At 40.7% G+C, this 15,771-nt stretch overlaps 1 protein-coding gene across 3 annotated transcripts in view; it reads left to right on the top strand.

Annotated features, from left to right (window-relative positions):
* Positions 1-15,769, top strand: part of clip1a (CAP-GLY domain containing linker protein 1a) — a 63,857-nt gene extending 48,088 nt beyond the window's left edge. For all 3 annotated transcript variants that reach the window (XM_061766956.1, XM_061766955.1, XM_061766957.1), the window contains 6 exons: positions 775-827; positions 1,099-1,204; positions 4,512-4,641; positions 4,725-4,771; positions 12,630-12,757; positions 14,974-15,769. In XM_061766956.1, the coding sequence (XP_061622940.1) occupies positions 775-827; positions 1,099-1,204; positions 4,512-4,641; positions 4,725-4,771; positions 12,630-12,757; positions 14,974-15,226 (717 nt within the window). In that variant the 3' untranslated portion in view covers positions 15,227-15,769. The remainder of the gene's footprint in view (positions 1-774; positions 828-1,098; positions 1,205-4,511; positions 4,642-4,724; positions 4,772-12,629; positions 12,758-14,973) is intronic.
* The last annotated feature ends 2 nt before the right edge of the window (positions 15,770-15,771 follow it).

Genomic DNA, 15,771 nt, shown 5'->3' with positions numbered 1-15,771 from the left:
CTACAGCGGCTCTTAAACACATTGTTGCAACTGATGCGTTTCCCACCACTAGCCCTCAAACAAATTGGTGCAACTAATGCTTTTCCTACCACTATGGATCATGATTGGTCTCTTTTCAGTTTTAGTTTGTGTCATTTGTCATTTCTTTATTTTGTTTTTATTTTCTTTCAATTTATTTTTATTCAACCTTTATTTATCCAGCTAAGGCAAAAGAGAGCAGATTCTCATTTACAATGTTGATCTGCGTCTATTTTTATTCTAATATTTGTATGTATTTGATTCTTCTGTATTTTTGTTTATTTTGTATTGATTTTTTTTCTATTTTTCATGTTTGTTTATTTTTAAAATGTTAAAATTTTTCTAAAAAAAAATTTCTTGTATTTTGGTGATTTTCACGAACATGTTTTTTCTAATATCCGTGTTTTAATCTCCATTTGTTTCTGTTTTTGTTTTTCTGAGTTTTTCTTCTATTTTTCTCCTTTTGTATTTTTATATCGTTTTTTTTCTAATAGGTTTTTTTGTATCATCAAATGTTTTGGTATGTTTTTAAATATTTCAGTATTTTTTTGTACAATTTTTGTATTTTGTATTTATTTATATATATATATATATATATATATATATATATATATTTACAATAGCGCAGTTACTGATAACTGATTATTGTGGTTACTTTAGTATGATTGTGAAATTAAATTTTCACAGCATTTCATCTCTACTTGTGGTGTCTTCATATTTTCTGTACACGCATAATGAAATGTTTTTTGTTTTTAGCTCAAGGAAGAGCAGTCAAAACTCCAAGCACAGTTGAAGGAGTTGAAGCAAAGGTATGGGAATAAAACATTTAATTCCTAAATTGTCTACTATTTTAAAAATACTGAATAATGTTGTCAAACACATTTTTTAAAATTCTTCTCAAAACGTTATGCCTACAGGTACTCCACTGTTAATTTCAGCTAAATTTTGCAGTCATCATTCCAGTTCCCAAGAATAGCATATATTTATAAATAAGAATTAAAAGCGTAGAATTAAAAAAGCAAGACCTTATCCCTGTACTAAATGCACAATGTTTTGTTTTGGTTTTGGTTGCGTGGACAGTGAGAGCACCTTAAAGGAGAAGATGGACAAGGAGAATGCAGCTGTCCATAAAAACAGTGCCTTAGTGTCAGAGAAGGAGGAGCAGATAGAAGCCCTGAAGAAAGAGGTGAGGCTAAAGCTTGAACAGTTATTACCTGGTTAAGGCTGAAGTGCGGCAGGTTTTTTTCTGTTTGTTTTGTCATTTTCACCCAACCCACTACTAGAGGAGATGACACAATGCTGATTAAGCCTACAAGCTCCCCAACATCTTGCTATATATTTCAGGATTAGATATTTTATATTTTCATTCCCATGCTGGCCCACTTGGCGCCTTAGAGGCTAAATCTGGCCTGTGACATAATTATATTTCGCCCGCAAGACCATATGAAATGTGTATTGGAGCTGACCCACCAGTATACACCACATGCACCGTACTACAAATCCTAGAATGCGTATGTAGGTGCGTCTGTGGAGACCGGCAATCACCCCCTCGCTTTCTTTTGCAGTCATTGCACCTTTCCTACCAGTCTTCTCGGACAAATTTACACTTAACCTTCCCAAAAATGGGAAACAGGAGCTTTCAAGACCAGTGGGAGGCAGATTATCTGTTCACAAAAGTATAGGACAGACCTGTTTGTCTTCTGTGCAGAGCCAACGCGGCTGTAACCAAGGAATATAACATAGCTTGAATGATTGTTTTCTTTACGCACTCCTGCTCCAAGGCAACCACTTTTAATAGTTTAAAGGTTGGATTTTCATTGAAAGACACTCTTTTTTGTGGGGGTTGTCTTGTTGTTGGCCTTTGAAACAAGAGTTCCATTAAAAAGGAATCCAAAGGGCTACAGAGAGAGTTGAGTTGAGTTCAACCTGCAACCTTTTCACAATTTTAAATTTTGGCACCGTGAATTTGATTTCGACACCCCTGATGTAGTGCAAATGATGGACCCAAAATGACACATTTTACCGAGCAGTCGGTGGACCGCATTTTACCTAGCAGTCGGTGGAGCGCGGTCCCTTGTCTCCTCTTTGTAAAAACCTACCTAAACATTATTTTGCGTTTCTGTAGCAGAAAATAATCATACAATAATTACTGTAGAAACGAAAAACATAATAATAATCCACTATATGCGGAATGTCACGTGGCCAAACCTGGACGACAGAATATCTGACATCCTGTGCACGGTACGCTATGAGCATAAATGGTTTAATAACATGATTATTTTGAAGCAGAACTTTATAAAATGTTTTTTTATGGCTGGTGTCTTTGGACAAAAGTTAAAAATTATATGACACAAACGAAGCCTGAACACAGTCTATTGTCATCTTTGGTGGCTCTGCAGTGACATCTTGTGTTCCTAAAAAGACATCGTAGACATTTTAAGTTCCCATAGTTGCTCTGTACACAAATACACAAAGTTCCACAATGCATGCAGAAAACGCAGCAATAGTAGGGAATATATAACAATGATCTCTTCCGAAGAATGCATAATTTTTCTTCACTGGCTGTCCTTGAAAACGGAAAAAAAAAAAAAGTACAATCACATACAAGGGGCATAAAATGCATAACCCACGTCATATCAAAGCTACGGCTCTGTTGTTGTAATGCAGAATTCCAGCCTAGGGCGTGACAGAAATTGACATATAATAGAGCCAAATTTGAGCAAATAAAAAAGTTACCGGCAGGTTAGAGCATCAGCCTCACAGTTCTGTGGACCCGGGTTCAATCCCCGGCCCCGCCCGCGTGGAGTTTGCATGTTCTCCCCGTGCCTGCGTGGGCTTTTTCCGGGCATTAATTGGTGACTCTAAATTGCCCGTAGGTGTGACTGTGAGTGCGAATGGTTGTTTGTTTGTATATACCCTGCGATTGGCTGGCAACCAGTTCAGGGTGTACCCCGCCTCCTGCCCGATGACAGCTGGGATAGGCTCCAGCATGCCCGGCGACCCTAGTGAGCAGAAGCGGCTCAGAAAATGGATGGATGGATGGAAAAAAGTTACCATGTATGTAAAATAAGGCTCTGAAATCATGAAAAATAAGGGCCGCCCTCGAGCTGCAGGACTGTGTGGGCATGTCCGTTGAAGTCGCTGGACACAGCTCTTCACCTGTCAAATCAAATACGTTCGCTCGTATGCTATCTGCTCAAGTGTCTGGAGTCAATTACTGGCTAAATCACGTGTGCCGCTGTGGTTATTTATGCTTCATAACCGCTTTATAGGCCTCAGGGATGCTCCCATAGCAACGATCAAGTGTCCGATTTAGGCGTGTGGTCAGTCACCTTTGTAATTTGTGTAGGTTTCGGCAGTTTGTCTATTGTATTTTTTTTGTTAAATATTTTTGGTTTTTCACATTTGTGTCGTGTCCAAATCTTTTGTCTAGATATTGTATTATTTTTTGTACATTTAAATTTGTATCTTAGTATTTTTAATATATTTGACTTTTTTGTTTTGTTTTTGCATTTAATTTTTGGGGGAATGCTGTCTTATTTATGTATTGTAATTATTTAGTTTTATCTAATATTGTGATTTTCTTTGAATGTTTTTGTATTTGTATTTTTCTGCTAATATGCAAATAATATTTTTTTAATTTTGTATTTTCTGTGTATTTTTTTGGCTTGTATTTCTTTGTTGTATCTTTGTAATATTTGCATATTCCAATTTTTGGGGGCCTTTTTATCTGTTTTGATTTATATGAGTAGCTTTGTAATTGTCTTCTAAAGCAGTGGTCCCCAACCGTTTTTGAACCACGAACCGGTTTAGAGTAGGCATTTTTTATTTTTTTTTTTTTTTTTTTTCTCTCCACGGACCCTCTGTCAAGGTGTGGCATATATACAGTGGGTATGGAAGGTATTCAGACCCCTTACATTTTTCACTCTTTGTGATATTGCAGCCATTTGTTAAAATAATTTAAGTTCATTTTTATACTCATTAATTTACACAGCGCACCCCATATTGACAGAAAAAAAATCAATTATTGACATTTTTGCGGATTCATTAAAAAAGAAAAAGTGAAATATCACACAGCCGTAAGTATTCAGACCCTTTGCTGTGACACTCCTATATTTAACTCTGGTGCTGTCCATTTCTTCTGATCATCCTTGAGATGTTTCTACACCTTCATTGGAGTCAAGTGTTTGATTATACTGATTGGACTTGATTAGGAAAGCCACACATCTGTCTATGTTAGACCTTCCAGCTCACAGTGCATGTCAGAACAAATGAGAATCATGAGATCAAAGGAACTGCCTGAAGAGCTCAGAGACAGAATTGTGGCAAGGCACAGATCTGGCCAAGGTTACAAAAACATTTCTGCTGCACTTAAGGTTCTTAAGAGCACAGTGGCCTCCATAATCCTTAAATGGAAGAAGTTTACTTTTGTATTTTTAAAAGTTGTTAAATAGTTTTTGTTTTTTTTAATGTTATATTTGTGTATTCTTCAGCTGTCTGCCGTGCGTGAGCAAAGTGCCTCATCCCAAACATTGCAGAAGGTCATCGATGTCTTGGAACAGGACAAAGCTAAACTCAAGGAACAAGTGAAGCGGCTGGAGCAGGAGCCGTCCACCCCCTCAGGTGCTCTTATGATTCATATATAAAAATTGTGCATATTGGTAGAAAAGCTTGTGTAACCATCCCCGCCACGCTGGTGTGTGCAGGTGACGCCGTTGTGGACCGACTGCGGGACAAGGACACGGAGGCTGAGGTACATCATGTCTTTATCTGGTACAATAGCTCCAAATGGATCATAAGCAAATTGTGTGTCAACTTGCTTCCCTACTCTGCCCCAAGTGCAACTTTTTTGTAACTTTTGCTCTTATTTTCGGGGCAGTTGTACAGAACCAAGCTGTTTGTAACATGAGTCAAGTGTTAATTGTTACAGTATCATGTTTTAAAGAGGCTCAACTGGATTATACAAACAGGCCACTTCATTAGGAACACCTGCACAATCTAATCTGATACAAAAGCTTGTATTTGAACTCTGAGAGAACTGTTGTTTTTTTAGCTCAGTCTTTACTTTTCTGTTTATCCAATTATTTTTGTCCCGCCCCCAATGTTTTAGTCCAAAGAAATTAAAATTTTTTTGTCCCATATGTTTTTTTGTTTTGTTTTTTTGTTTACTATTTCCTGTTTTGGTCTAAGATTGCTTTTTTTTAATTCCATTCTTACTAATATTGTGTTTTTTGTTTTGTCTAATGATTTTGTAATTTAAAAAAATATTTTTGTATTCGGAGGCACACAAGAAGGCTGTAAATTTGGCTAAAAATCGTGCAACTTTATCCGAAATCTACAAAACTACGATTAGACTGGTGTTGAACCAAGTCTCTAACAGCGAGAAGGATCCGGTATGTAAAGGCAGTCGTTGGTGTGTTGTATGGTACTGCATTATGTTTAACACACAATGTGGAAGGATATGGCACCATGAGGGTGCGTTGAGTCTCGAAGATAGAGAGCCACCTGATCAGCCTGGTGTTATGAATGCTAATATTCATTATTGCATAGTAAATGCTTTAGAAATCATCAGCAAAATGAAAATTACAAGTAACCATAGAAAACAAGCTCATTTTTATTGACATGATCGGCAAACATTAGACTAGTTGATTTATCCAATTTATAAGCCTCTATATATAAATTTAGGGTACAAAAACATTAAACTAGATAGTGATTCAGTACTTGGTTGAACTTTCAAATTGCTGCTCGAAACAGTGTTTAAAAATTTCTACACAAATCGCAGCAATTGCTGTACTAAAATAATTTCGTATAGCAATGATTGCTGTTTTTCTAATGTTCTCGTTATTATCTTACATCTGTAATTTTTCAGTTTTTATTCATATTTTTTTTTTTTTTACATTTTTGTCCATTTTTATTTTCCTCAAATGTTTTTGACTATATCAAGGCATATTTTGTGGGTTGTTGAGCATCATTAGGTTGTGCAGGTGTCCCTAATTTTGTGTCAGTGGAGCCTCTTACAATGTCATACTGTGTCATTGTGTGTATTGAATTCTAATTTGAACCTGTTATTTTCTTCCTCTCCTCCTTACACCCCAATGCTGTGCACTGTCTGCAATGCTGCTCCACCATCAGGCAGCGGTTTGTTCATGTTTTTTGTCAGCTTCACTCACGCATGTGCATGTGTCACTTAATGGAGACATATTGTGCCCCCCCACCCCACCACTCCAAAAAAAGACAAAAATAATTAAGACTATTCCCAGGTGTGTTAGTAACATGCCCGTGACAGGCTTTCATCAAAATACCTTGGAGATAGATCAAAAATTATTTTTACAGCATGTTTCTTGCTGTGGCGAAATTGGCTCGTTTTAGCGACTGATCTGTCTCATGCAGTGAGCCAGTCCTCATTCGACTCCACATAATGCTGACGTAGTAGACCTGCTTTAGAATGACAACCGGATATTGGATAGTTTTCCCGCCAAATAAAAAACAGGAGTAATTGACGCACCGACTAAAATCATTTAATTGCCGATATTAATAGTTTAAGCCGTGAATATACCAAAAACCATGATCTCATAACAATTAAATATTTCAAATTGATCTTACATTACCTTTAAAAATAAATAGCTTACAAATTATTTCATTTGGAAAAAGTGTGCATGTATATCAGAATCAGAATCATCTTTATTTGCCAAGTATGTCCAAAACACACAAGGAATTTGTCTCCGGTAGTTGGAGCCCCTCTAGTACAACAGACAGTCAATTTACAGAACACTTTGGAGACAGAGACATTGACAAAAAACAATTGTGCAAAAAAATGCAGAGTCCTCTAGCACTTAGAGCAGTTCGAATGACTAATATTGCAATAGACCGGTGCAATGACCATTGTGCAAGGGGCGCTGAGACTTCAAGGAGTGTATGCGATTTAAAGTGACGAGTAGTGCGATAATCTGGGACAATGTTGGTTGTGCAAATGTTACAGATACTCCTCAAACAGTGTGCAATGGAGCAGATGCTACTCTGGCATGAGTGGCCAGTATATGCAAATAGTGCAGCATGGCGAGACAAATACAGTGAGTGCACGAGTAATACATAATTGGCCCCACAGAAATGTGACAACGAACTCAAGTCAAAAAAATTGCCAGCTTGTTGTAATGGAATTATAGGTTAGCTGTTTAAGAAGTTGATCGCAAGAGGGAAGAAGCTGTTGGAATGTCTACTAGTTCTAGTTTGCATTGATCGGTAGCGCCTACCTGAGGGAAGGAGCTGGAAGAGCTGGTGACCGGGGTGCGGAGGGTCCGAGAGGATTTTGCACGGCCTTGTCTTAGTTCTGGCAGCGTGCAAGTCCTCAATGGTGGGTAGGGGGGTACCGACAATCCTTTCAGCAGTTTTGATTGTCCGTTGCAGTCGGAGTTTGTCCTTTTTTGTAGCAGCACCAAACCAGACTGTGATGGAAGAACACAGGACTGATTCGACTACCGCTGTGTAGAACTGTCTCAGCAGCTCCGGTGGCAGGCCGTGCTTTCTCAGAAGCCACAGGAAGTACATCCTCTGCTCGGCCTTTTTGAGGACGGAGTTGATGTTAGTCGCCCACTTCAGGTCCTGAGAGATTGTAATTCCCAGGAACTTGAATGTCTCGACGGTTGACACAAGGCGGCTGGACAACGTGAGGGGCAGCTGTGGCGAAGGATGCCTCCTGAAGTCCACGATCATCTCTACAGTCTTGAGCGTGTTCAGCTCCAGGTTGTGTCGGCCGCACCACAGCTCCAGCCGCTCCACTTCCTGTCGATATGCAGACTCGTCACCGTCCTTGATGAGGCCGATGACAGTGGTGTCATCTGCAAACTTCAGGAGTTTGACAGTCGGGTTCGCTGAGGTGCAGTCGTTCGTGTAGAGAGAGAAGAGCAGTGGAGAGAGGACACATCCTTGGGGCGCCCCAGTGCTGATGCTGCGTGTGGATGAGGTGGCCTCCCCCAGCCTGACCTGCTGTGTCCTGCCCGTCAGAAAGCTGTAAATCCACTGCCAGATGGCAGGTGAGACGCTGAGCTGGAGAAGCTTGGATGAAAGGAGTTCAGGGATGATGGTGTTGAACGCTGAGCTGAAGTCCACGAACAGGATCCTCGCGTAGGTACCTGCACTGTCGAGGTGTTCTAGGATGAAGTGCAGTCCCATGTTGACTGTATCATCCACAGACCTGTTCGCTTGGTAGGCAAACTGCAGGGGGTCCAGCAGGGGACCTGTGACACTCTTGAGGTGGTCCAGCACGAGACGTTCAAAGGACTTCATGACCACAGAGGTCAAAGCGACAGGCCTGTAGTCATTCAGACCTGAGATTGCAGGTTTCTTGGGGACTGGAATGATGGTGGAGCGTTTGAAACAGGATGGAACTTCCCACAGTTCCAGAGATCTATTGAAGATCTGAGAGAAGATTGGAGCGAGCTGGTCCGCGCAGACTTTGAGGCAGGATGGGGACACATGGTCCGGGCCTGCCGCTTTGTTAATCTTTTGTTGTTTGAAGATGCGTCTCACATTCTGTTCATGAATGGTTAACGCAGAAGTCAGAGGTGTGATTGTGGTCGCGGGTGCCGTCGGGTGGGTGTGTGGTGTGAAAGTGTCCTTTTCAAATCTGCAGTAGAAGGCATTCAAGTCGTTGGCTAGTGTGCTATTGTTCTCAGCTTGGGGGGATCGTCGCTTGTAATTAGTCAGCGATTGGAATGCATGCCAGACTGATTTAGAGTCGTTTGCGCTAAACTGTTTTTCCAACTTTGCTGCAGTTTCTTTTTGCAATGTTAATTTCTTTAGTGCACTTGCAGCGAAGGCTCTCCATGACAACCCAGGCTAAAATGAGCTCCTCCCCGACTTCAAAGGCTTGTCTCTGTCGGGATGTACCACTTCAGCATACTTGCTTGACGATGGACTTACGTTCCTATTCAGTCAGTACTTTGGTACCATCTTCTGTCATCTTAGGGCCTATCAAAAAAGCACCAAAAATGCTAATTTCTGGTGATAGGTTCCACAAAGATAAAAAAATAGATGAAACGTAAACCGCGAATATGTGGGAGGATTTATGTAATTGCGTTGACCAGAAGCTAACTCTGTTATAACGCTTATCTGTGCTTTTAAAAAAAAACAAAAAAAACAAAAAAAAAACAATGCAGCTCTGGTTACCTTGCACAAAACCTCTTAGGGGCAGCATTAGTGTAGCAGTGTGCTGCATGACATGGCTAAACACAAATACCACTGTTAGCTAATGCTAATCTGTGCTAAGGCTGCAGTGCTACTTACCTTTTGGCTTTGACATGAAAGTGCTTCTGTCTAAGGGCTACTTTTGTTCTGGAACTTCAGCCAGCCTAGCTGCCCAGTCATTGGTGGAGAAAGTTGGTGTGGTTATGTTATTTAGCCCCACTGATACATCACAGACACGTTTTCAGAAATAGGCAAATAAAGATGTACAGTACTTGGCGGTTTAATTTGCAGACACTACAGAGACCCAACTATTTGTATACGAACCTTAATTAATAAAACGTTTATTTTACATAATATGTCCCCTTTAAATATGTCAAGTCATCACGAGCGTCCCATTTTGTTGGGGTGACACTCATCTGTCTTTGTTTGGGCTCACATTCACCATCACTTGATAAAAACAGAGCTGCCAAATGCTACAGAACGTCTGTATTTTGTTACGGAAATCACCAAACGTTGACTCATTATTGCCGTAACACTGATTGTTCTGGATATTGGGGGGGAAAGCAAAATTCCAGCTTCTGACATTACTGTCACGTCCACATTGAACAGCTACTTGGTGCACACTATTTTATTATGCCCCCAGCTACCAAGACGTGGAAGTGAAAGTTCTCTTTGCATCCGGTGTCAATGCATTGTAAGTCACTGATCATTGCCTACATGGTAGCGAATAAGCTACACTTCTTACCATGCTTCTTACAAAAGTGTCACGAAAGGAGGACGGGGAGTGGACAGACGAAGACGATGTCAATTGCTAAGCTATCATTACAAGCAGTCGCAAAACATCGAAATAAGTGATTTGGAGAAACAAAACACGTACAGGGCTCTACACTAACTTTTGGACTAGTAGCACTGGTATGACCAACTTTTTCAGTTGGTCGCACCATTTTAGTTACCAGCATGACTATGGCATACCATATTTTTGATTGTCAGTGACTCGATGATATTTGCAAAATATATTAATGTGAACAAGTTTGTCTGCAATAAGCAGTAGCAGACAAAACGGGTTAAGTAAATAAAATTTCATTTGTTCCAGGGTCAATATAGGTACATGGTGGCCACTGGCCAGACTCAACAGTGTACTTGCATGTCTGTGACGTGTGTATGTTCTGCGCTTGTACGCGACGGTGCTTTTGATAATAGCGTGCGCTATCTGGAAGTAGCAGTCAATTACAGTATGTTGCAGCAAGCAGCCAATCATATTGCGGTGGGTCGCTTTTAACTCAAACGGAATTCATAACAATGATTGTCACATCGCGCGCTCTCTCGCAGGAAGAGGAGATTGCAGTGGAAAAAAGGCAGCTTTCGACCAAAACATGTTCTCGCACAACTGCGAAAAGATGACATTTTTAATTGCACAAGCTGGCAAAAAGGTTGCATATGCGACCAATTTGGTCGCAGTGTCAAGCGCTGACATAGGTCTGGGTGAAACCCCGTTTTTGCGGAGCGTAACCAAATTTGACCAACAAAATAACAGGCCAATTTAGACGTGTTCAGAAATATAAATATAAAATAATACACGTCCACACAGGGTACCACATCTGAACCGGAAATTAATCAATAAGCCACTGCACACGTCACTTCAGAACGTGGGCAGGTTAAAAGTATATCCATCCATTTTCCATACCGCTTATCCTCACTAGGGTCACAGGCGTTCTGGAGCCTATCCCAGCTGTCTTCGGGCAATTTTGAGTTTTCAAATAACCTATTATACATTTTTGGGGGATGTGGGAGGAAACCGGAGTTCCCGAAGAAACCCCACGCAGGCACAGGGAGAACATGCAAACTCCACATAGGGGAGGCCGGATTTGAACCTGGGTCCTCAGAACTGTGAGGCAGATGTGCTAACCAGTCTTCCACCGTGCCGCCTAAAAGTATATTATTATTATTAATAAATATTTGTAATGTAAGCTCACCTTTATTAGTCCCACAATGGGAACATTTCCATCATTTCAGCAGCAATTGTGGATATAGGAAATATAAATGCGTAATATAAATAGCATACAAGAGAAGACGTACTTACATTTCTTCTTCTTACATGTACTTCTCGTACATTGCACAAAGTAGAAACCACCTATTGTCCAAACAAAAACCATCCAATTCAGTCTATCAGCAATGTTGTTTGTTTGTTTGCAAATTACAGTACAGAGTTTTAATTTTGACGTTTGAGATTTGATTAATCTGATTTAATAGACTTGGTTTTTTTTGTTTTTATTTTATTTTTTTTGTTACCAGAGGTGAAAACAGAATTAGCAAATTAATCCATAGACACAGATATTTTTAATGACAGCACGTCCAAATCTCATATACTGGTACTTTGATTCAGGCTGCAGCTGCGTCCAGCGTGACAAGGTTGATGCAATAAAAACATTAAAATGCTGAATATTGACGCCATAACTTATTAACGATTATGATTATGACTGTTGTACGGAAATGTTCTTGACAAACTTTTTACAATGTGGAAATTCAGACAAATTTGGAGCGATTGTTCTAGAAGTGCATTTTTATAGGTTGGCAGCTCTGTAAAAATAATTATGTATTGGGATGGGTATTTTTCATTGTAATTCAGTAGGGTCATTATAATAATACACATTAATATGTTGGCTATTATTACATTAACTCAGGTCATGTTCAGACAAGGCACTCTTGCCATCTAAAAATATTTTATATATATTTACATGTTAGCCACTTATAGACACTTTCTATCAACTAGTATCTTTTATATATATATATATATAATTCTTCTCCCATTGATAAAAAAATTGTTTAAACATAGTTTTAATTGTAAACATTGGTATTCATTTTGACTGTGTAAATTTGAGGTTTCTCCAGTAAACTCTTTTATTTAATGATATTCTATATAATTTTACCAATGTGTAGGTAATGTTGACTTTCACCCATATATAACAATGTGTTTTTAGGTTTGGTGTTTGGATTTTTATTTCTTTTTAATATACATATTTATATAGAGATATATACAAATATATCAGTTTTTCTCCCGTATAAAAATATTTTGTAATACAGAAATATGGCATTTACATTTTTTCAATGGTTATAATTTTTTTTACACAATTGTATATGTAGATTTCAAGTGTCTTAAATATAGAAAAAATAAGGAATTAAATTTTGTTACATTTAAAAATTATATATTTTTTCTTTGGAAAAAAATGTACAAATAATTTTTAATGATCTAATTAATTTCAAGTGTAGATTTGTGTGGCCCATTACAAGAATAATAGTGACTGATGACAATTAATCAGTCATCTCTTGGATAAATCAAGAAGTTTTCGTCAAATGTCATCCCTAGTGTGTGTTTTTGGAACAAGTAATCATTGGTTTATTTCTGTTTTTAAAAAAAATGTAAAAATCAGATTGACTTCCTGAATTCAGTCATCGTTGACCTGCGGAAGAACAACTTGGACCTCAAGGACCAGTTGGCGAAAATGGCCGCCGCCGCTCTCAACGGGAATAACGCTAGCGAGCTGGACGACGATGACGGGTTAGTAGCACGCGAAACGCTATCGACGTGTCACAATTATGGGCAACTTAAATAATAAGCAATAATGCTGAAAGAAATACGGATGCCATCCATCCATCCATTTTCTTCCGCTTATCCGAGGTTGGGTCGCAGGGGCAGTAGCTTTAGCAGGGACTCCCAGACTTCCCTCTCCCAGCCACTTCATCCAGCTCTTCCGGGAGGATCCCTAGGCCAGCCAGGAGACATAGTCTCTCCAGTGTGTCCTGGGTTGTCCCCGGGGTCTCCTCCCAGTGGGACGTGCCTGGAACACCTCACCAGACACAACCACAAAGTCGATCATTGAACTGCGACCTAGGGTGTCCTGGTGCCAAGTGCAGATGTGGACACTCTTATGCTTGACTATGGTGTTCGTTATGGACAATCCATGATGAGCACAGAAGTCCAATAACAGAACACCGCTCGGGTTCTGATCGGGGGGCCGTTCCTCCCAATCACGCCCTTCCAGGTCTCACCGTCATTGCCAACGTGAGCATTGAAGTTCCCCAGCAAAACGAGGGAGTCCCCAACGGTAGCGCTCTGCAGCACCCCCTCTAAGAACTCCAAAAAGGGTGGATACTCTGAAATGCTGTTTGGTGCATAGGCACAAACAACAGTCAGGACCCGTCCCCCCCACCCGAAGGCAGAGGGAGGCTACCCTCTCATCCACTGGGGTGAACCCCAATGTCCAGGCGCCAATAAGTATACCACACCTGCTCAGCGCCTCTCACCGTGGGCAACTCCAGAGTAGAAGAGAGTCCAACCCCTCTCAAGAGGACTGGTACCAGTATCTAGTCGGAACTTCTCGACCTCACACACCAGCTCGGCTCCTTCCCTGCCAGAGAGGTGACATTCCACGTCCCTCGAGCCAGCTTCTGTAGCCGGGGATCGGATCGCCAAGGTCCCTGACTTCGGCCACCGCCCAGCTCACACTGCACCGACCCCAATGGTCCCTCCCACAGGTGGTGAGCCCATGGGAAGGGGGACCCACAATACCCTTTCGGGCTGTGCCCGGCCAGGCCCCATGTGTTCAGGGCCGGCCACCAGGCTCTCGCCTTAGAGCCCCACCTCCAGGCTTGGCTCCAGAGGGGGGCCCCGGTGACACGCATCTGGGCAAGGGAAAGCTACATCCATTTACTGTATATCATTCATCATAGGGGTCTTTTAGCCATGCTTTGTCTTGTCCCCTCACCTAGGACCTACCAGGGGCATGAAGCCCCAGACAATTTAGCTCCGAGGATCATTGGGACACACAAAGCCCTCCACCACGATAAGGTGACGGCTCCAGGAGGGGAAAATACGGACACGATTTTTAGAAACTACAGTTTAATATTGGACAAAAGATGCATATCAATACAGAAAAAAACAAAAAACTATTACTACAAAAATATAGACAATAAAACAATATTTGACAAAAATAGAAATACAGCAGGGGACAAGACACAAATATTAGGAAAATAATATACAAATACCTTTGGAATAATCCATCCATCCATTTTCTGAGCCGCTTCTCCTCACTAGGGTCGCGGGCGTGCTGGAGCCTATGCCAGCTATTATCGGGCAGGAGGCGGGGTACACCCTGAACTGGTTGCCAGCCAATCGCAGGGTACATACAAACAAACAACCATTCACACCTACGAGCAATTTTAGAGTCCCCAATTCATGCATGTTTTTGGGATGCGGGAGGAAACCGGATTGCACGGAGAAAACCCACGCAGGCACGGGGAGAACGTGCAAGCTCCACACAGGCGGGGCCGGGGATTGGACCCCGGTCCTCAGAACTGTGAGGCTGACGCTCTAACCAGTCGTCTACCGTGCCGCCCCTTTGGAATAATCCAAAAATTAAACAAATTAGATTTGAAATGCCCCCACAGCCCAAAAAAAATGAAAAAGTAAAAGAATATCAGATATCAAAATATATATAGTAGAAAAAATATTGCCACAAAGCTTTTGCACAATTTATTCAATCGTTATTTATCCATAAAAAAACTGTTGTAACGATAGTATTAGACAATGGAAAAACTTAACATAAGGTTCACAAACATTAGACTTAAATATAATATTCGAATTTTGTATTTAGTAAAAAAATTAAAACTATAAGAAAAAATTCAAATATTAGTGACACAAAAATGTTATTAAAATATACAAAAATATATTTTATTAAATTCTAAATGAAAAATGTTCCCCATTCCCTTGTACAGGGAGGACAAGGAATCTGCCAAGAAGAAGAAGAAGAAGAAGAAGAAGAAGCCTGTCCCTCCTCGACTGTTCTGCGACATCTGCGACTGCTTCGACCGTCACGAAACGGAGGACTGTCCAGCACAGGCACAGATGCCCGACTCGCCGCCGCACACCACCTACCACGGCAGCAAGGGCGCCGAGCGGCCGTACTGCGACATCTGCGAGGTGTTCGGCCACTGGAGCCAAGACTGCAATGACGACCGCACCTTCTGAGCACAGCCCAGTTTGTTTGTGCGTGGGTTTTGTTTGTAATTTAAAAGCAACTTGAGGGCTAAATGCGTCGTTGTTGTTTGCACAGCTTGTCACACTGATCACAAAACGTTGGGGACATTCAGCTGAAATTTCAGGATGAACATAGAATACCTTATAACCTTAACAGATGAAATTCAACTGAGCTGAGTGTCATTAGCAGGTTCCAACAGAGACTGGAGGAGTCACAGAAAGCAGGTTAAGTTCATCTGTAAAGATTGTAGTGCGTATTAGGTTCAAGAAATTTCACCCCAAAGCCCAATAGCTAAACTTTTTGTGACTAGTGTGTATATATAGATATCTAAATATTTTAAAAAATGATTCTATAAAGAAGAACAATGGCGTGACAATTGGGGAGCCATAGTGAATTTTACTATGCCTGGAAATAGTTTTTTATTGAACTTTGATAGGGTGCATGCAGGCAGAACACTTGAAAGCACTTCCTGGCTTGTTCTTTCTACTTTGGCTTTTCTGTACAAATGAATAAAAGGTGTGTGTTGAAATTAAGG

The sequence above is a fragment of the Phyllopteryx taeniolatus genome, chromosome 3, assembly GCF_024500385.1.
Source record: "Phyllopteryx taeniolatus isolate TA_2022b chromosome 3, UOR_Ptae_1.2, whole genome shotgun sequence".
NCBI classification, from domain to species: Eukaryota; Metazoa; Chordata; class Actinopteri; order Syngnathiformes; family Syngnathidae; genus Phyllopteryx; species Phyllopteryx taeniolatus.
Note: the sequence above shows the minus strand (reverse complement) of the source record. Positions and strands in the feature narration are given on the sequence as shown.